Source organism: Lissotriton helveticus, chromosome 11 (genome assembly GCF_964261635.1).
Source record: "Lissotriton helveticus chromosome 11, aLisHel1.1, whole genome shotgun sequence".
In the NCBI taxonomy this organism is placed as follows: Eukaryota; Metazoa; Chordata; class Amphibia; order Caudata; family Salamandridae; genus Lissotriton; species Lissotriton helveticus.
The window spans coordinates 923,391,827-923,414,262 of record NC_136072.1 but is presented as its reverse complement, the minus strand read 5'-3'; the positions used below and the strand labels follow the sequence as shown (position 1 = coordinate 923,414,262).

At 50.5% G+C, this 22,436-nt stretch overlaps 1 protein-coding gene across 18 annotated transcripts in view; it reads right to left on the bottom strand.

The window, feature by feature from the left end:
* MTMR3 (myotubularin related protein 3) overlaps positions 1-22,436 on the bottom strand; it is a 1,335,997-nt gene that overhangs the window by 570,133 nt on the left and 743,428 nt on the right. For all 18 annotated transcript variants that reach the window (XM_078667211.1, XM_078667215.1, XM_078667214.1 and 15 more), the window contains one exon: positions 20,481-20,689. In XM_078667211.1, the coding sequence (XP_078523337.1) occupies positions 20,481-20,689 (209 nt within the window). The remainder of the gene's footprint in view (positions 1-20,480; positions 20,690-22,436) is intronic.

Below are 22,436 nucleotides of genomic sequence, written 5' to 3'. Positions count from 1 at the left end.
AGAAGCCAGTAGTCCTCAGCAATGCATGGTGGCGGAGCGCCACTGTCGTGGAAATCGCTCTTCCCAGCGAGTCGGCGGTGTCAAGGCCTCATCGTATTGTGAACTTGGCTGCATCTCTCCCCTCAGCAATAGCCTTAGAGGGCACTGTCTGCGCCTCCTCCAGACACTGAGGCAGCACTTGCGCCACCGTAACCCAGAATGGGAATAATGGCCCAAGAGGCATGAGGTGTTCACAGACAGCAGCCCTGAACTGGCGGAAGAAAAAATCCTCCCAAATTGTTCCAGTCTCTAGGATTCCCTGTACGGGGGTGTGGTAGGGAATGCGCTCTGGGACGTTGAGGCTTGGACAACCAAGCTCTCAGGGTTGGGGTGTTGGGAGAGGAAAATGGGGTCACACGGGGCTGGGTGATAGCGTCGGGCCACGTTCTTACCCACAGGAGCCCCTGTGTTGGGCCTGGACAGGTGCCCAAAAGAACGTCGGAAAGTGCCTCATTAAAGGGAGGCAGTGGCTCCGCAGAGGTAGCCGCTGGCTGAAGCACTTCTGTCAGGAGGTTAGTCCTGACGGCCACCTTAGGGAGTTGGATGTTGAGGGCCTCTGCCGTTCTACGCACATCACTGCATAACTTACACCCTCCTCCGTAACCACGGTAGGAGGAGTGAGCATGGCAAGGTCAGGAGAGGAGTCCTGACCACTGGCATCCCCCATTACCCCTGCCTAGTCCGGGTCATACTCACAATGCTCCTCAGACCCCTCCCGGTTCTCCCCTTCCTCCGAAGGCTAATGTACAGGCTGAAAATAAGGAGGCTGCGTAAGAAGCTGGCTATATATATATACTGCACCAAAGTGAGGTACAGTGTGTATAGAGTTCAAGGGTCTCCAGAGGTTTGGCAGAGGTTAAAGTTAGATAGAACCTTACTCTCTAAACTGGTACCTTGGCCGAGCAGTGAGGCAGTATCAGAGGACAGGGTTAAGCATTTGATGTGCACACTCAGTCAGCAAATGAATTCACACACTCAAGAACTGGACTCTAGGCCAATTGTTTTGTATAAAAAAATATACTGTTTTATTTCTAGAACCAAGCAAGCCTAGCACAGGTAAGCATAAAATACTTTGCAGTAGGGGGCGTGGCTTGGAAGCAGCCGAGATGGCCGCATAATACCGTGGCGCTCCCGAGGTATTCAAGAAGACCGTATAAATCCGTCAGTTCTCCTGTAGCCTAATCGCCTTGACCGGTGGTATCTGGCAGCTGTTGAGCTCCGATACCAGGAGGTGTGCTGTTTTTCCCTATCTGATGTCCGGGGGCGGAGTACTGTCGCCCGGCGTGTGAGGGCCTGCTTGGACCTGGTGAGCGGGAGGCAGTGATAGCGGCACCAGCCTGGAGTGACAGCCGGCCTGGCCGGAAGTGTGACCTAGGCGGCAGGGACGAGCGCCCAACACCTGTGCGACCTCCGAGGGCCATGGGGGGGGGGCCCGGTTTCTGGCTGATCCGGGGACCTGCATCCCCCGCCCTCCCCTGTGGGTACCTGCGTGATGTTGCGGCCCGCAGTGCTGGCGGAGTAGTGGCGAGAGCCCGGGCAGCGTAGACGGGGGCCGCCGGGCTGAGGTGGTGGCTGCTCCTGGGAAACACCGGACGGGATTGGCGGTGAGAGTCCAGACCCCATGCCGGGGGGGCGCATGGAGTGCTGAGTAATCCGGACAAGGACCCCCCGGACAGGCCGTGGCAGTGTTAAGTGGGAGGCCGCTGGCGCCCACCAGAGACAGGCGAGTGGGCATCAGAGGGACGGAGAGCGGTGCCCTGGCTGAAGAGGAGCGGTCTGGGGCAACCGGGAAGATATTTAGCCACCGACCATTTGGAAGAGCGGACGATCTGCGTGCTGAGCCTGCGGGCCTAGCGAGTGGCGGCCCTGGTGGACCAGCGACCGTGTGGCTGAGGAGCAAGAGTGTGGGTGCACCCGAGGACTATCCGGTGGTGGCTGTGGTGAGAACACGGACCCACTGAGGGACTCAGCCCAGGACCTTGCATTACGCCCAGTGCGGATCCCCCGGAGAGAGCATTGGCGCTGAGAGGCAGGTGCCACGCGGTGGTGGGGGACGCCGGTGCGGGACTAGGTGGCGGACTGCGTATTCTTTGCCCCAGTGGGCATTACCTGCCACCGTCATGAAGCCCAAGAAGTCCACGACGACACAGACTAATACAATGGACAATTACACAGCTGCATCGAACGGTGGCCTTGAGACTCAGGCTGAGTCCAGAGAACCTTCCTTGAACTCCATAATGCAGGCTATACAGACCCTGGGTACGACGCTGGAGTCGAAAATCGATAAAATGTCCATTGAATTGACACTCCAGCAAGCGGACTTGAACAAGACCTCAGAAAAGGCCGCACAGAATGCTACGGACATCGCGGCACTCCAAAGCACTGCTAAACAGCTCAAGCATCAGGTCCAGCAACTCACACACCAACAGAAAGTGATGATGGCCCGGCTGGAGGATCAGGAAGGGAGAGCCCGACGGAATAATATCCGCGTGGTGGGAGTGCCAGAGAAAATGGAAGGGGCAAGCGTAGACCTATTCCTGGAGGACCTGATACTGAACTGCCTTCAGCCTAAGCGCCTGTCGAAATTCTTCGTCATTGAACGGGCACATAGGGCGCCAGTCCCGCCACCGCGTCCTGGAGCCCCGCCACGAACCATTATTGTGCGGATCCTCAATTACAGAGATAGGGACGCCATCTTGCAGGCGGCCCGACAACATGGGGACCTTTGCATCGACAACGCAACGATTAGGTTCTTCCCTGATTTCATACTCAAGGTCCAGCAGGAGCGCCGCTCGTTTGACGGGGTCAAGAGAAAGCTTCGAGATCTCGGAATCAAGTACATGATGTTCTTCCCAGCGCGTCTCAAGATCCTGGCGAACGGGAAATCCTTCTTTTTTACATCACCGGAGGAGGCGAATGCATGGTTGGAGGAGCACGGACGTTTGACGGAGGGCCCCAAGCATGGGGGCAGCTGGAGAAGTGCGGCGCCCCATTCTCCGACTTCATCTGTGGGATCCATTGGATCAGAGCGGTGGCGGCGGCGGGGCAGCCCTCGGCCGTCGGGCAGGAATAGGCCCCGCAGCCTGTCGGCGTCACCGGACATGGGATGAATTGGCTGAGACTGTCCAGTGGCGTAAAGAAACTTAAGGGGGCCCCCCTGCAAGGTTCCTGGAGGGGGCCACTCCGAACTAAATCAGGAGCTCTCCGGCCGGCGGGGTAATGTGCTGTGGGAGGCCCTCTCACAGTGAGGGCTGCAGGATCCTATGTTACGCCACTGGACAGGCCCTTCAAGGGTTTGGGGCCACCCTGTGCTGCAGGGGACTGCATTAAGTCCTATTTTGGGGGTCGTGAATTCCACTGCTTTATAATCTTGATTCCAACCCCATGCCTCTTTCATTCACCCCCAGAAACTCCCTACCCATGTATCTCACTCTTTCAGGTTCTTTTTCAGTATCAGCTTTCTTTTTTGTCACTGTTTTTTTGTCTTTTTCCTTTCTCCTTCTTTCCCCCTTTTGTGGATTTCTCTCTTTTGCTCTGGATCAAAGACTGATGGAGAAAAATAAGTCCCCAAAAATTAATACCTGTGGGCCCCATTGGTTCATATTAAGAACTACAAATATACTTCTATTTTTCTATCCCTTTTAGGTGACATTTAGGCACCAATATGTCTTATATTTGTACCTAAAATTAGCATTTAGCACATGTACACTTACATTGAATTTTTTTATGTATCTTGTAAAATCCTTTTATAGGTTTTTCTTCTTGGGGGTTGATTTTTATCTCAGGCTACAAGAATATAGCAAAGTTGCTATCCAGAATAAGTACCTCTTTCAAATTAGATTTTGTTTTTAATATAATTTGTAGAGATCTGATAATTTGTAACAAGAGATAATATTATATTTATCTTAAAATGTACGTGATGGCTTTATGGACATTTTATTGTTAATATCCAAAATAAAACTTTCTGAACAAACCTTCGTTGCCTTTCAGCTAGGTTAGTACTATGAAAACAGCAAATATATACATATATACCAAACCATCCATAAGGGGGCTGTAGGGATCCTCATCTATTAGGCCACAATTTAGGGCCCCATGATCTTTTGCAACAATTAATTATAAAGTTTAAAGCTAGCCTGCCCTATTTAATGTTGAGGGCGCTAACATGTCTAACACCACAGGATGGCGCCATGTGTAACACCATAGGATGGCGCCAGGTCTATCACCACAGGATGGCGCCATGTCTATCACCACAGGATGGCACCATGTGTAACACCACAGGATGGCGCCATGTGTAATACCACAGGATGGCACCCAGCGCTAGATCTGTTGTGCTTTATCTTTCCCTGCAGAACATTTTGTTTTACAGATTGAAACGGATCTTCATTCCACTAGGGTCCCATTTCAGGGAGAGGTGTGGCGCAGCGGCGAGAGTGGCGGACTCCGGAGCAAGGGGATCACCGGTGCCAGCTCAGCATCATGTGACTCTGGGCAATAGCTCACTTAATCACCCCGGTGACCCCCAGTGCCTTGAAACCCTTAAGGAGGCGATATGTTTGCGCTTTACAAATATGGATTATCTTGATTGTCCCAGGTCCCGCAGTAACTCCTGACATGCCTGATTATATACATGCAAGACATTTTCAATTAAACCACACTGTACCAGAAAGGTACCATTAACCCGTTGGCTGCTGCCGTCGGCCATTGGCCGACGCCAGCACTACCTCGCTGGTGCTGCCGTCGGCCAATGGCCGAGCGACTGCGGCCGTTTTTTAAAACGGCCGCACTGCCGCAAAGAAGCGGAAGCAGCCAACGGGTTAAGGTAAATTGCATGTGATGCCATGGAGGAGTATTTTATTTACATGTGTGCATAACAGGCACACATTCTGCCAAGATCCACCTGAGTGAAAGGGAGGAGCCCACCCCAACAGAACCTAGGAAAGTTTCAATATTCCTCTCTCTAGTTTTAGAACCCTTTCACATTATTTCTGTGATGCTACCAGGCAGGCAGGCACACATTACAGCCATAGCTTTGGGAGGAGGGTACAGGGTAGCCTACTCAACAGGGCTTTATTAGATCATTGACAGGAGGGAGACTATCTGCTTGAGCTATCTGCTAGTGCTGGTGGAATAAATTGCCTTTTCGAGCGGTCAGATAAAACCTTCCATTTTTAATCTCGCCTGGTTCAGTCAATTGTGGTGAGACGCACATGGAAGGTTAGTTTAGTGCTTTCAGGTGTCAAAGGATGAAGCTGGTGAGCAGGGTCAGCCCAAGGACCTTTGCTACACTGCCCGTGCTGCAGAGGACGGTGTACCAGTGATCGGCTCCACCTGCTACTACTGCATTTCTTGCCTCCGGTGCGGTTAAACACATGCTTTTAAAACTCGCACAGTCAGATCGCCAACGCTTTAAACAACATTTGTTTATTACGTTTGGCTTTAAAGTCCCGCAGGAGGAGGGATGCCTACCACCCAACTCCTGCAGCGCCGCAGTGAGGCCACGAGAAGTGCGGGCATCAGAACATGGATGACTTCATGAGATAAGTTTAGCACTTGCCAAAGTTCAGCAAGCTGTCTCAAGTCCTAACCTGGGGCCTACAGGATACAAACACCCAGAGGAAACTTACAGCGTTATTCACAAACCTTGTGAAATAATATTTTTCGTACTCTCTTTGAAACTGTTGCCCCCACCATGCAAGTCTCCGTCGGTCCCTCTCAGCAGCATCCTCACCTCACATGCACTTTTAATTGCGCAAAGTGGCATGCGCATGAGAATGCCCGGCCCCATCCTATGCTCCACCCTAAGGGTGAAGATTTTGCATTTATGATGAGGCTGCACATGCACTGCTGCGAGTTCAGACAGTTAAGTTAACACTTACTTGCAACAGTTAATTAAGTAAAGAACAGCGATTATTCTGTAGCAAACAGAAAGCATTTATGTAATTTTAAAAACACACACTTACTGTATATATGCAGCTTTGCCATTTCACCCTTCAGCGGAGCCTCTCCAGTTGATACTGTCAGAGTTATGAGGTTTCTCTTCAATTGAGAGAAGCTATTTCAAACAGGTTTTTTTTTTTGAAAACCTTTATTGTGCAGAAATTGCTCACAAATACGGGCCTACAACCCGTTGGGCCGGCCACCACAATTATAGAAGCACAATGGTCAGGACAGAAGCTCCAGCAGGGTACCACAGTAATCCAAACGGGAATCAAAGGCGAAAAGCCACAGAGCAACCACCACGAGCAGGATGAGAGAAGGTTGATTTTATAATAGAAGAAGGGGTATAGCAGAATGATGGCAATCATTAAGGTCCAGAGGGCCGTGGCAGGCCGCGAGCAAGCAGTAATACAGAATACAGGAAAATTCAAAAAGAACAGTTACATTTTAACAAAGGCAGAACATGAGTCCCACATTAGTAAGCAATTGCAACCGCTGCCCAGCGCCCACCCACCACTACGAGAACACACAATGATACAGAGAACGGAAAATAGGCTTACAAAACAAAGAGCCCTCTGCTACAACAACCCAGGGGAGGGAAGAAAAAAAAAAGGGGGGGGGAAGGGAAAGAGGAAAAGGACATCGGGAAAAAAGGGGGGAAGAAAGAACGCGGCATCACAGCATGCGCCCCATGGCTAACAAAGCACTCAAAAATAGACCGGCACAGGGAACCAGTGGTAACGGGAGTAATAGATGCGTAGTAAACCGTGACGGCAGGGAGACCAGAAGGCCCATGCTAGCAAAAAACACCCCAGGGGGCCCACATGCAGACACCGCGTCCCGAAAAAAGGGGATACATAAGAGCCATAGAACCAAAAAAAGGGGAAAAGAGGGGGAAAAAAAAATGACAGACCCCCCCCCCCCACCCCACCCTGCACCCCTGCAGAAGGCTATGGCCTACCCCCCAGCAGCGTGCCTGTCGCCCTAACTAGAAACCCGAAATATAGAAGAGTTAAAAGTAAAGAAAGAACCACAAAGACAACAAGCATTGGAAATGCAATAGGTCTCGCATTAGGAAAGTTTGACTTTTTATTTATGTGTTGGTTTTGAAAATAGCTAAATTAATACCTTTGTCAGTTACAATGTCAATAGTTTTAACTTTCGCAAATGTGACACCTATAGCATTTGTAATGCAATGTGTGTTGTATTTACGTGACTTAGATGTATTGATATTACAAATAACAATGGCTTTTAATTTTGTAAATAATTATTACTTAAATAAAATTTATTGTAATTTATAATGGCAATAGCTTAAACGTTTGTAAATAACTTTTGTGAAGATTATGTTCAGTGTATTTTATTGTGACGAAAATCCAAGAACATTGCATTTGCACCTACACACACACAGAGCCACACACACACACACACATATATATAGATGTGGTGGTGGTGGATCTGGGGGATATGGTGGTGGTGGTGGATGTGGTGGTGATGGTGGATGTGGTGGTGGTGGATGATGTGGTGGTGGATGTGGTGGTGGATGTGGTGGTGGAAGTGATGGTGGTGGGTGTGGTGGATGCGGTGGTGGTGGATGCGGTGGTGGTGGTGGATGCGGTGGTGGTGGATGCGGTGGTGGTGGATGCGGTGGTGGTGGATGCGGTGGTGGTGGATGCGGTGGTGGTGGATGCGGTGGTGGTGGATGTAGTGGTGGTGGATGTGGTGGTGGATGTGGTGGTGGATGCGGTGGATGTGGTGGTGGACGTGGTGGTCGGTGTGGTGGTGGATTTTGTAGGTGTGGTGGATGTGGTGGTGGATGCAGTGGTGGTGGATGTGGTGGATGTGGTGGTGGTGGATGTGGTGGATGTGGTGGTGGTGGATGTGGGGTGGTGGATGCAGTGGTGGTGGATGCAGTGGTGGTGGATGCAGTGGTGGTGGATGCAGTGGTGGTGGATGCAGTGGTGGTGGATGCAGTGGTGGTGGATGTGGTGGTGGATGCAGTGGTGGTGGATGTGGCGGTGGTGGATGTGGCGGTGGTGGATGTCGAGGCGATGGCGGATGTGGTGGTGGATGTGGTGGATGCGGTGGATGTGGATGTGGTGGGTGTGGATGTGGTGGTGGTGGATGTGGTGGTGGTGGATGTGGTGGTGGTTGCGGTGGTGGTGGAAGTGGTGGTGGATGTGTTGGATGTGGTGGTGGGTGTGGTGGATGTGGTGGTGGTGGATGCGGTGGTGGTGGATGCGGTGGTGGTGGATGTGGTGGATGTGGTGGTGGATGTGGTGGTGGACGTGGTGGTCTGTGTGGTGGTGGATGTGGTAGGTGTGGTGGTGGATGCAGTGGTGGTGCATGTGGTGGATGTGGTGGTGGTGGATGTGGTGGTGGTGGATGTGGTGGTGGTGGATGTGGTGGTGGTGGTGGATGTGGTGGATGTGGTGGTGGATGTGGCGGTGGATGTCATGGTGGATGTCGAGGCGATGGTGGATGTGGTAGTGGATGTGGTAGTGGATGTGGTGGTGGATGCGGTGGATGTGGTGGATGTAATTTGCAATCCACATCCAATAAAAAAGCATCTTGAAAAGTAAGTTCCAATGCTGTGGAAGTTGTCAACAAAATACATGTTTTAGCAGTGATAATCTTAACAGTTGTGCTAATGTCATCTTTTTTATAGTGTACCTATCGCCTGGTACCAAACTGCAAAGTATACAATGTTGTCTCCGGACTGCAGACTCCTTGTCGCATCCTTCTCGCTTTGAATAAATGTAAGGTGTAAGCACATTACAAAGTGATTGCTTGAGAAAAATAGTCTTAAGGCTTTAAAATACAGAATTGACCCCATAAGCAACTTTAGAAATTGCCTAAGAGTAAATTTGCACAGGAGGAAGCCTGTGGTGGTGGGACACGGAATAATAGTGTGTAGCTGTGCTAAGCTGTAAAGATGGTTATAATCTTTCTAACCAGCATATGTTTTGTATTGCCACATTTGTCTGTAAAGGTTCTCAACCGCAAACGCATGCCAAGGGACAGTGGAAGGGGGTGGGGGTGTAAGAGGGAAGGAAATGACAACGTTGATAGAGTTTTCTATAATTAATGTAATTTAAACCTTTTGAGTTTTGATGAAGGTTACAGCGCAAAGAATAAATAAACCAGCCAGGCGTGTTTTCTGGTGTAGCTGCAATGAAGCAACTCCACGGAGAGGGGAGAGGGGAGAGGGGAGGGGGGGGGGGGCGAGAGAGAACAGAAGTAGCCTACAAGGAATTTACCTTGCACTTTATTCAAATAGTTCTAGTAAATCAGCCCTTTAAAAAATGCTTAAAGCACAGCTTTAACTTTGTTTCTGGGAAATGCAACAGAAACGGAAGCACCACTTAAAGTAAGGCACAGCAGATCTCAAACATTTATTTCAACTAGGGGCAATGCTGGCTGCCTTCAACTTGTTACAGCTACGTTCACACAAATGCAATCAGCAGGAGGGCAGGCACGGTGATTAGAAGAGACGAGACGGCTCCCCGGAATTCCAGGTCAGACGAGCAGCTCTTTAAGGGAGTTAGAAAGATACAAGCGTTTTAAGTTCTAAACAATTAAGATTACAGCAGAAATCGCACACACATGCATAGAAGGGGAGAGCAGTGGGAGAATTAACAAGTCAAATAAGGAGACACGGCCTGCCAAGCGGATGTAAACTGAAAGCATGGCCGGCCGGCCGTGAAAGCCAAGCAAAACAAGTCAAATAAGGAGACACGGCAGGGACAGTGGAAGGGGGTGGGGGTGTAAGAGGGAAGGAAATGACAACGTTGATAGAGTTTTCTATAATTAATGTAATTTAAACCTTTTGAGTTTTGATGAAGGTTACAGCGCAAAGAATAAACAAGTTATGTCCGCGCAGCATCACTCAGCTGTTCTAAAGCATCTCGAACAGCCCTAATGCAGCACATTCGGCTTAGCTGTTCTACAGCTAGAGAAGAGTTATGCACGGCGGGCAGGGGAGGGGGCGGAGCGGGGAGAGCGAGAGCGGCATGTGGGTGTGAAGAAGCCGGGCCTTTGAAGTGAAGCTAAGCTTCACTTCAAAGGTGTCGGAGGAATGCGGGCGGCTGTGCACGCGCTTTTAAGCTCAATGCACATGCGCATTGAGCTTAAAAGTCACGGGCACTGCAAGGAATCGCCACGATTCCTTGCAGTGTGGATAAAGAGTGGATAAGTCCCAATACTCTCGCTTGCTCGATGCGCATGCGCATCGACAGGCGAGACCTAAAAAGAAGAAGGGGAAATAGGGAGACAACGACGGGAGAGGAGCCACATAATCAAAACCATCAGCTCCCACCCCCCGTCCGAACACACTCAGTGCCCACGGGAAGATAGTAATTACGAGGATAAGCTCCAGGAACATGAAGGAGAATCGAACATAGTCATACAGTCACAAACGGATCATCCGACCATACCGCAAAATAATAGTCCACCGAGGCAAGTTCATCTCAACCCTGTCCTCGTCTATCCAAAGCCGTAGGCATCCAACGCACCAGGAACCAGATCATGAGGAACCAGAGGCGAATAGCAGGGAGTCCAATCGTCAATCCACACAAGTCATATCGATTTCGACCCAGATGAACAGGAAAAGACGGTAACCACCGCAGGTAATGCAGGCACTGTTCCGCCGACAATAGGAGGAAAGCCGTTTCGGCGGAGCAACCACAGGATCTTCGTTCGGCCATTCGAGGCAAAAAATGAATGGGAGATCCAACGAGACCGGTCCGGACGGGACCCGGCCGGCGAACCCTCAGCACAGGAGAAATCACATGATGATTGAGAGCAGCGGGTATCCGTAAACCCAAACAAGCGGCAGCCGCCGGGTCCACGACCTCCAGGAAAGTCCCAGCAGCACACAGCAGCGACGAAGCCGCACACATCGGGGGGGGGGCCCAGCAGGCCCGGCAAAATGATCATCATCCAGTCCAGCGATAGGTGCGGTCACGGAAGCACTCCAGGAGCGCAAGGCGGCGAGGATGTCGCCAAGCGTAGGCTCACCTTTACGGTATTCAGCAAACGAGCCATGCGGCGGACCAGCGTCGCCAGTCTCGGCCAGGCTGAGAGACAGGGAGCCGGCCGCCATCTTGAAAGCCCGGTGGGGCCGCGGCAATCTCCGACCCCCTGTCCGGCCACAAGCGGGGTCACACAGGATACAGCCGACCACAAGCAGAGGCACCCCCAGGGCAGGAAGGCGGGCCACCAGGATAAGAAGGGTCGCCGGCTCCCCCACGCCACCGGCTCCGTTCTCCGAGTCCGGGCGGAGGGACTCAAGATGGCCGGACAGGAGAACAAAGGGGAGACGAGCCACATACACGGTCAACCCCCGTCCATGGAAGGCAGCGCCTCAACACCAGGCCGCAGGATCGCCGGTCCAGGCCCGGAGAGCCGTCACCGGTCTAATTGCACATCGGCCTCTCCGACCGAGCCCACACCTCCACCAAGGGCCGGCTACAGCGCTCCGCCCCGCCCGGGCGCCGCCGAGGAGTTTCAGGCCCGCCCGCTCCGGAGCCCCCGAAGCGAACAAGGGCGCAGCTCAGGATCCGCGGCACCTAGGAACAGACGGATCAGACGGTAAGTGCCAGCGAAATGTCTTAGTTCCATAGTCTACCAAAGAATACTTCCCGGGGCAGGATAAGACACAGGATAGACGTTCCAGGCAGGAAAGCGAACGGAGCCGAGCTAAAACGCGGCCTTCGCGGACGCGAGCTTGGCTCCTCCCTATTTCAAACAGGTTTAATCTTTGTTTGTTATGAGGCAGCTTGCAACTGGAGGTTGGTCTAGTTTCAGGGGACATCTCTAAGATGCCCTCTGTGGTGAATTTTACATTAAATCCCACACTGGGATCAGTGTGGGTTTAATGTGCTGAGAACTTTGTTACCAACCTTCTCAGTCTTCAGTGTAGCCATTATGGTATTCCGGAGTTCGTGGTGACAACCTCCCAGCACCATATACTCTTAATGGCAGCACTGCACTTACAGTGCCCAGGAATGGACCTGGGTACAGGACTCATGCACCTGTAACCTCACCACCGGCATAGGGCACCCAGCTAGAGGGGTGACTGATGGATGCCAGGGCAGTGGTTTGTGGGCATGGCACACAGGGATGTGTGTCATGTCGACTCTTCATTTTGTTCTGTACCAAGACAAGCAGCCTGCAAAGGCAGTGTGTGTGTGTCAGGGTACAGGGCCTCGATGGGGCCGTCTCTGGTCAAAGTGCCCTGGGTACCATTTACTGTCAGGACTCCAGTTGCGCCTACCTGTATGATAGACCAGAGAACTACGTTTCCCATGATCCTAGGGGGAAAGACTACAACTCCCATGATCCTTATGGTCGGCAGGATATAGCGCGGCTCGCCCGTAGGGAAGGTGTACCTGATTTTGACTGCTGAGCGAGAGCGGCTGCTCTCGCCTTTCGTCCTGTTCCCTGTGTCCTTGCTGAGTTGCAGGAAGTCTCGCGTCCGGAGAAGAGGCGCCGGTTTCGGGTATCGGTTACCGCGCCGTAATTGCTCAGAGCGGGTTGCTCTGTTAACGGCAGCGGTTTTCTATTACTTTTCCTTTTACTTTACGTTCTTTGTGTGTTGTGGTTCGGCCCCGTTTGTGGAGCTCATTCGGGCTACGGGTGGCTCAGCTATTACTTGGTGTATTCTGGTAACATACGTCCGTTTGTGGATTCGGTGGCGGAATGCAGGGGGAATAATCTCCGCATTACCGTCACGAAGAAGGATATAAACCTTCTCGGTGGAATACAAATACCAAAGCGGAGAGAGGTGGTAAGGATCCACGCTCTACCGTGTTTGGGAAGCCTAAAGCAAGGCATTAGAGTATACTCTTTCCTCTTGCTGTTTCAGATGAAGTAATCTGTTATAGGATATATTACAGGAAAGAACAATTATTTAGAGTCCTTCAAACATTCTTATCTGTTTCTTTCATTGGTCCTGGAAGTCTAACTGCTACATAAGTTTCACTAGGACCCGAAGTATATTTTGGTTACAGCCAGTTCTTTATAATAGGGGGTATGTATCTAGAATACGTAATGCATACAATCATGCAGCCTTACAATTGAATGTGTTGTGTAACAAACGTTTTTGTATTCTATAGGCAGAGAAGGTGTCTTGTGAGAGATCCCTGCAGGGAAGAAGAGAAAACAAAAGAGGCACAGGTGATCTCAAGCTCCCTTAGCGAGAATATACAGAGAGTAGAATTAATGTGTTATTAATCTGCTGTGTGTTCTGTTTTTCAGCTTCCCTTTCCCTGCTGCCCCCTTCCTTTCCCTTCCCGGGTTTTTTCCCCTTTTTGTTTTTTTTCCCCCTCGCCATATCACTTGAACACCCTGTGATTTCACATTCGGGGTGTTCGGGAGGTCCGGAGGTGGAGCATTGTTACTGCGTGCGAATCCTGCAGAGTGGAGTCCTGACAGAATCAGGTACCCAAGTATTTTACTCTGCCCGGTTCGTGGGTAGTGACAATGGCGACCATGGAGGATGTGTTGCATGCATTGGTGCTGGTCCAGCAGGAGTTGGCCTCATCCAAGGCAGAGACTGCTGCCTAAAAGACAAGGTGGATCAACTCTCTAGGAATCCCTTTAATGCCTCTTCCACTGCACCTGCCATTCAGGTCTCGGTACCTCCGCCCATTCCATTGGCCAATCCCGAAAGGTACTCAGGAGACCCACGCAAAATTCAGGTGTTTTTGACTCAGGTGTTGTTACACTTCTCGTGCAAGCCTGCATCTTTCCCTACAAATCATTCTAGAGTGGCTTTTGCCATTTCGTATTGGTGGGGGACGCGGCCAATTGAGCGGTGCCTCTAGTAAAAAATAACGATGCCATCTTGTCTGATTGGTCTTCATTTAGAACCGAATTTGAGAAGGTGTTTGACCGTAGGGCAACTACGTTTAGTGCAGACAAGGAACTCCTAGAGTTGAGACAAGGGAGAAGTGAATTGATCACGTATTTGACGGCTTTTAACAGGTTGGTAGCTGAGTCTGAATGGCCTGAGGAGAAAAGAATGTATCTTTTCTATCAGGGGTTAAAGGATGACCTAAAGGACGTGGTGGCCCAGATTGACCCTCAGCCTACCACATGTGTGGATATGATCAATCTGGCGTTAAGGTTAGATTGTAGGATGTCAGAGAGAGGGGGAAGTAGGAGAAGATGGGAAAGAGGAGCGGTTGGTTTCGACCGTTCCCCCCGTAAGGTGTTAGGGGGTTCGGACACCAACCCTGAACCCATGGAAATAGGTGCCCTTAGAGCTCCTTTATCCAAAGTAGAGAGGGAGGCTAGGAGAACTCAGGGATTGTGTATGTACTGAGGGAAGAAGGGACATTACGTCAGAGAATGTCCCTCCAAACCCAAGACGTCTAGCACATGGAACAAAGTTAAAAGAGTGGCTGTGTCGTCCACTACTCCAGAGTTGGAAAAAACAGATACTCTTAGCACAGGCAGAGAAGTGAGACAGGACTGGAAGCTCACTTCTTTATCTACGGTTGGGATAGGAGAGACTGAATCACATTTGTTGATAGGAATGACTCTAGAATGCGAACAAGAGTACCATCCCGTTAATGTTATGATTGATTCGGGGGCAACAGGCAATTTTATAGATGATGGTCTGGTGTCTCGTCTGGCTCTCCCTCGTATTCTGAGAGAGACACCAGAGGATGTCTTAGCGGTCGATGGGCAGCCGTTAAAGTCGGGTCAGATAGTAGAAAAAACCAGAGAGGTGGGTCTATCCGTGATCATGCAAGGGAACACACATGCTGAATATCTGTCATTGAATATAATTGCAGCCCCTCAGTACAAGGTAATCCTGGGTATGCCTTGGCTATGCCACCATAATCCTGTGGTGGACTGGAAAAATAAAACGTTCCAGTTTTTGCCCGAGTTCTGCCAGGATCATATGGTGCCATGTCGGTCGGCTCATGTCGCTGTTTTGACCACCCCATACATGGCGGCGACAGCAGTTGAGACGAACGTTATGCTTCCGGATGAGTACGGCCACTTCAGTGACGTGTTCAGTGAGATCAAAGCCGAAACCTTGCCTCCCCACAGGGAGTACGATTGTCGTATCGACCTGGTGGAAGGGGCTACGATTCCTACCTGCAGGGTGTACGCCCTACCTGTACCGGAAACGACTCATCTGAAGGAGTACATAGATCACTACCTTCGTTTAGGGTTCATCAGACCATCCCGTTCTCCGGCTGCATCTCCACTGTTCTTCATAGCGAAAGCCAACGGGGACCTAAGGGCTTGTGTGGACTATCGCGTCTTGAACAAAAACACCATTCGCAACCGTTACCCTCTTCCCCTCATTTCCGTTTTGCTTGACCAGGTGAGGGAGGCAAAGATCTATACCCGTTTGGATTTACGGGGGGCTTATCACCTGGTCAGGGTGCGCAAGGGGGATGAATGGAAAACGGCTTTCAAGACGCGATATGGCCTTTATGAATATCTGGTAATGCCTTTTGGGCTTTGTAATGCCCCTGCGGCTTTCCAATTCTTCATAAATGATGTGCTAAAGGACTACGTGGACCACTTCGTGGTGGTGTATATAGACGACATCTTAATATACTCTCAAGAGGTGTCTTGTCATACAGACCAGGTATGTAAGGTCCTGGAGAAATTGAGGGTACATCGTCTGTATGTGAAGTTGAGTAAGTGCGAGTTTGGTGTTCGTGAGGTGGAATTTCTGGGTGTGAATCTTACCCCTGATGGTTTGCAAATGTCTGAAAGGAAGGTTCAGGCGGTTCAGGACTGGCCAGTCCCAAAGAACGTAAGGGAGGTACAGGGGTTCTTGGGATTCGCGAACTATTATCGCAGTTTCATTGTGCAGTTTTCTAAAAAGGCGGTGCCCATAACTAGGTTGTTAAGAAAAGGGGCACAGTTTGTATGGACCAAAGAGGCTGATGAAGCATTTCAGGATTTGAAGAAAACTTTTGTTACTGCTCCAGTGTTGGCACATCCTGTACTTGAGCGTCCCTTCATAGTAGAGGCCGACGCCTCAGATGAAGCGATTGGGGCCGTACTTTCTCAGAGACAGTCGGATAATGGACAGCTTCATCCGGTGGCATACCTCTCTAAAAAACTGAGTTCGGCGGAGGCAAACTACACCATAGCCGAAAAAGAACTCCTGGCTATCAAGCGAGCCTTTCAGGAATGGAGGCAATATCTATGGGGGGCATGTCACGCCGTGACGGTCTACACCGATCACAGAAACCTCCAGTATATGTCTTCGGCTAGGCATTTGACGCAAAGACAGATGCGTTGGATGCTCTTTTTTGCTGAGTACAACTTTGTGGTGACTTACAGACCAGGCGTTGACAACAGGAAGGCTGACGCATTGTCTAGGCAAGTGATGCCAGCAGAGCGTGAGGAGGAGATTCCTCAAGCGATTATTCCAGCGTCTAAAGTGGTGTGTGTAGTACGGGCGGAAAGGTTCCTTGTGGAGGTTAAAGGCAACAGGTCTCTGGTCGAGTGGAAGCGATGGGCATCCAGTGAGCCTGGCAGGGCTGTGAGACAAGGGTTGCCTTTTCAGGGAGAGACCCTGTATTTACCAACTACTGAGTTACGGAACAAGGCCTATTTGTGGTGTCACGTAGCACCCATGGCTGGGCACCCAGGCATCACCAAAACTGTGCGTCTGCTTAGGAGGTACTTTTGGTGGGACTCATTAGTCAAGGATGTACAACAGTGGGTGATGAGATGTGAAGAGTGTGCAAGGGCAAACGGGGTGAACACCAAGAAGGCGGGCCAGCTCATGCCTATGCCCACTCCTCTTCGCCCATGGCAGAACATAAGTTTGGACTTCATCACGGTTCTACCAGTTGATCAGGGGTGTACGGCTGTTTTGGTGGTGGTAGACAACCTGACCAAGATGGGACATTTCATTCCATGTAAAAACCTCCCTACGGCCAGCCAAACAGCGCATTTGCTGGCTTCTCAAGTCATAAAGATACACGGCATCCCTCAGGTGATAGTCTCAGACAGGGGGCCACAATTCGTTGCACGTTTTTGGAAAATGTGGTGTCAGGCTCTGGGTATCGAAGCGGCTCTTTCAACGAGTTTCCATCCTCAGACTGATGGGCAAACCGAAAGAATAAACCAAACCCTGAAAAAATACCTGCGCTGTTATGCGAAGGAGGCACATGAGTCCTGGGTCGAGCTACTCTGGATGGCTGAATTGGCATACAACAATGCTTGGCACAGCTCTACTGGCATCTCGACTTTCAAAGCCAATTACGGTTATGACGCTAACATGTTGCCAGTCCACATTCCAACAGACATAAGCAATCAGCCAACTGTGATGGAACACATCAAAGCTTTGAGGAAAGTACACAAGGGTGTGCAGACACATTTAACAAAAGCAAAAGAAGTGTACAAGCGTTGGGAAGACAAGCATCGGAATCCAGGCCCTCGGTTCCAGGTGGGAGACATGGTGTGGCTGTCCACTACATACATTCGTTTCAAGCTGCGAAGTGTGTTCCATCCTCGGTTCATAGGTCCGTATCCCATAGTGAGGCAAGTCAATCCTGTGGCGTACAAACTTAAGTTGCCTGGTTCTTTGCGTATCCACCCTGTGTTCCACATTCATCTGTTGAAAAAAGCGTTTACATCGCGTAGACGAGTGCCACCGGCAGTGGAACATGATGGGGGTGTTGAATAAGAGGTGAAGTCCATACGTGACTCAAAGCTGCGTAGGGGAGTATTGTGGTATCTTGTTTCGTGGAAGGGTTATTCTGCGGAGGACGACTCTTGGGTGCCCTGGGATCATGTGCACGCCCCACGTGCAGTCAGTTCCTTCCATGTGCGGTTCCCGTCCAAGCCTTGACCTAGGAGGCGCTAGGGAGGAGGGCATACTGTCAGGATTCCAGTTGCGCCTACCTGTATGATAGACCAGAGAACTACGTTTCCCATGATCCTAGGGGGAAAGACTACAACTCCCATGATCCTTATGGTCGGCAGGATATAGCGCGGCTCGCCCGTAGGGAAGGTGTACCTGATTTTGACTGCTGAGCGAGAGCGGCTGCTCTCGCCTTTCGTCCTGTTTCCTGTGTCCTTGCTGAGTTGCAGGAAGTCTCGCGTCCGGAGAGGAGGCGCCGGTTTCGGGTAATGGTTACCGCGCCGTAATTGCTCAGAGCGGGTTGCTCTGTTAACGGCAGCGGTTTTCTATTACTTTTCCTTTTACTTTACGTTCTTAGTGTGTTGTGGTTCGGCACCGTTTGTGGAGCTCATTCGGGCTACGGGTGGCTCAGCTATTACTTGGTGTATTCTGGTAACATACGTCCGTTTGTGGATTCGGTGGCGGAATGCAGGGGGAATAATCTCCGCATTACCGTCACGAAGAAGGATATAAACCTCTCGGTGGAATACAAATACCAAAGCGGAGAGAGGTGGTAAGGATCCACGCTCTACCGTGTTTGGGAAGCCTAAAGCAAGGCATTAGAGTATACTCTTTCCTCTTGCTGTTTCAGATGAAGTAATCTGTTATAGGATATATTACAGGAAAGAACAATTACCTAGAGTCCTTCAAACATTCTTATCTGTTTCTTTCATTGGTCCTGGAAGTCTAACTGCTACATAAGTTTCACTAGGACCCGAAGTGTATTTTGGTTACAGCCAGTTCTTTATAATAGGGGGTATGTATCTAGAATACGTAATGCATACAATCATGCAGCCTTACAATTGAATGTGTTGGGTAACAAACGTTTTTGTATTCTATAGGCAGAGAAGGTGTCTTGTGAGAGATCACTGCAGGGAAGAAGAGAAAACAAAAAAGGCACAGGTGATCTCAAGCTCCCTTAGCGAGAATATACAGAGAGTAGAATTAATATGTGTTATTAATCTGCTGTGTGTTCTGTTTTTCAGCTTCCCTTTCCCTGCTGCCCCCTTTCTTTCCCTTCCCGGGTTTTTTCCCCTTTTTGGTTTTTTTTCCCTCGCCGTATCACTTGAACACCCTGTGATTTCACATTCGGGTGTTCGGGAGGTCCGGAGGTGGAGCATTGTTACTGCGTGCGAATCCTGCAGAGTGGAGTCCTGACATTTACCAGGGGCTGACCTGTGGCCAGAGATGCCAATTGGGTTTGAGCTTCAATGCAGTTTTAGGGAAGGAACACAGGCCCTGGGTACCTGATTGGCAGGAGCCCAGGGCACACTCAGTCAAAGCACATCAGCAATTCAGCAAAAAGTGGGGGCATACCATGCAAGAAAGACAGCACTTTCTCAGAGGCTGGACATAGGGGTAGAAAGGCCCAATCGGCGACTGAATCGGCGTCGAGCGACACCGTTTTGACTCCGTGTCCAAGTCGGGGATGAAACTGGGGGTGACGTCTTATGGTGCCATGGGCGATGTCGGAGGTGGTGCTGGTGTGGTCGGTGGAAGTGTAACGAGGTCAACGGGATCCAGGCCGGATCCTTGGGGGCCCTGTGGTACCGGGGTCGTAGCCGGTAGCGATGCCGAAGCACCGACGTGAAGGGCGAGGGCCCCCAGTCGGGCCCGTGGGGCCTGAAGGGGCACTGTCTGAGCCCGACGGCCCAAAGAGGCAGGCCATGGCTGACAGAAATTTCTGCAGCTGGGCTGGAGTCGCCGACGGACCCGGGAAGGGCAGGTAGGCCGATGGCGACACCGTAGGCTCCGCCGGAGGCACCACCCACACCCTCAGCCGCGTAGCGCGACTGGCGAGGGGAAGTAGCTGAACGAGGGCGCTTCTTTGACTTCTTGTGCTTCGTCTTACCTGACCCAGAGTGCGAAGAATTTGATCCTGGCGAACAATGGGGATGGCTCCGCGATCGGTCCCTCGACCTCCCACAGGACCCGGACCTTGTGCGGCATGGAGCCTATTGACGGACTTCCAGCAACTTTCGGGACTTCTCCTGCATAGTCTTCGGCGCCCTATGCCCGGCAGTCAGGGCGCGACTTGGGGTCGTGGTCGCGCCCCAGGCAGTAGAGACACACGCGTTGCAGGTCCGTCACTGACATCATCCGCAAGTCTTGAAACCGGGCATCCTTACAACACCAGGAGTCAATCAATTCTAAAAACAGACACAAAAGCCTAAAGAAGCTCAGTCAAAAAATGACTGAGGGTACCACTCTCTCTGAACCTGCGCTTGCTGACTCGGAAAAAGAAAGAACTGACGTCAGCACGAGAGGGCGGCGTCTAAGTAGCTGCTGCAACGTCATCTCGGTGACCACGACGCCAACGACGGGCGAAGAGCCGCACAACGCCACCTTCCGGCGCACAGGGGTACTGCTGACGAAAACTTTCCGGATCCAGTCTGACGCCTGGGGGTAATTCTAAGATAAGGAATCTATCACTATGGATTTCTTTCAGATATGTGGACTACAATCATGTTACTCCTACAATTTCATCTGAGAAATGGGAAAGTAGCCAATATTATGACAAAACAGATCACTCCCATGAAAAATCCTAATCAAACCAACATTCCTGGATGAGTATGAATCTGGATGCTATGCAGGAGAAAGAGAATGAGCTTACCAAACTCAACGTCTGAGAGGTCCCCTCCATTGGAGAAGTTCCTGGAACAGTTTCCGTTGGACAGCTTGCTGTTATTATTAGCTTTAGAGTCAGTGGCACAGGCTTTGGCCAAAGACTGAACAAGGTGCTCATCATCTGCATTTCGCCATCCCCACCAGCTGACTTCAGGCTGCCCGCAGCGAGCAATCACAGTTCCATTGCTCTGGTGCCTGCAGAGAAGATATAATGGTAAAATGGAAAATGAAGAGAACTCGAACAGAGCACTACACATGTACATTAGAATGTGTCACCTTGTAATCACAATAAACCTACAGCTAGCACAACTTCAGATTAAGTAAAGCCACGTCAAACAAGTTACTTACCTCCGGTAACGCTTTTTCTGGTAGACATTTTGCCTTGCTGAAGATTCCTCACCTTGTGAATACTGCCCCGGAATCAGACTGTATCTGGAAACTTTTCAGCAGTGCCTCTGCATGGCGGAAGGTGGTGTCATGCAGCTCTGCAACAAAACTGTTCTGCTCCAGAAATTACATGCAGGGCCTCTATAGACAACACTCCGGTGTGCTAATGTCAGCTAAAGCGGAGGAGCTCCGCCCCACAGCACTTTGAGAAATGGAAATAGTGTTATCATTTTATTTTTCCTATGTTATTAACATTTTATTTTTACATTGTCAAGCTGGTTTACAGGGCGGGCTTGGCTGTCATCACAGTCAGCGGGTGGAAAATTGGTTGGGGCACTTAAGTGCGCATGACGGTTTGGCCTGCCGCAATTTGCATGTTCTCCACCGCCTGTATTGTACAGCATGGGTGGAGAACATGTACAGGCTCCTGCTTTTTTGCCTGAGCGTCGAACCACTGCACTCAGACCAATCACGACGCTGCTGTAATGGTGACAGCAGCGTTATGATTGGCTTAAGGGAGCTTGTGCGTGCTTCCTGCTTCAAGCAGGAACAGAAGAGGATGAAGGGGAGGCGGTGGCCGGCAGCAAGGTAAGTAACTTTTGAATACATTTTTCTGTCCCACCCTGCCCTACCAAAAGCAAATTGGTAGACAATGTACAGATTCTTAGACTTAGGAGCTTATTATGGATAGAGTCCAATCATAAAATAGGGAGAATGATAGTGCCAGTGAGAAATCGGCACCTAGAGTGTCTACCAGACAGAGCATTACTCTAGGTAAGTAACTTGTTCTTCTGACGTCTAGCTGCAGGTTCCTCACCTTTTGAACAGATACAAAAGTAACATCTTTTTGAAGGTAGGCCTGTTCACATACTGAAACCATAAAGTCCTGCAGGACCCAGTGGGCAAAATGTCCCCCCGACAAACTTGACTGTCTGGACAATAATGCTTTGTGAACATATCGAGGGATAACCATGAAGCCGCCTTGCAAATGTCTAGGACGGGACTCCGATCATTTGGCCAAAAGTGCTTGTGCTTCATGCTGCAAAATGGAAAGATGGTCCTCTATCAGTTACTGAGGGGATGGTGGAAGGTGCAGTGGACAAGAGAGAAAGGGCAAGGTGTATCCACTGTGAACAATCTGTAGGACCGACCTTGCCTATGTGATTGCCTGCAAGCTCAGTAAGAATCAGTGGATTCTGCCTCCCACTGGGTGGCTATGTCCCAGCAAGGGGATGGTAAAGCAGGATGGACTACAAGGAAGGACCGTGGGCTTGGCGGCACATTGACCTTGGCCATGGAGGAGGTGGGCACAACAACCTCTACCGCAAAACTGCTGGGTTCCCTGCGGGACTGGATGGGTTAGCAGTGAGGAACTCGTCATCCAAACCCGTGAAAGGAACAGTGGAATATTTGTGGTTGGTGAGGCTGGGCTTAAAGTCCCAGGGAGAAATCAGCAGCCACGTTTTCCTTAAAGCACTAAAGTGTGGAATTAGCTTTCTCCCCAAACAGGTGACTCCCATCAAAGAGAATGTCAAGGTTGACTAGCTATTGCTCA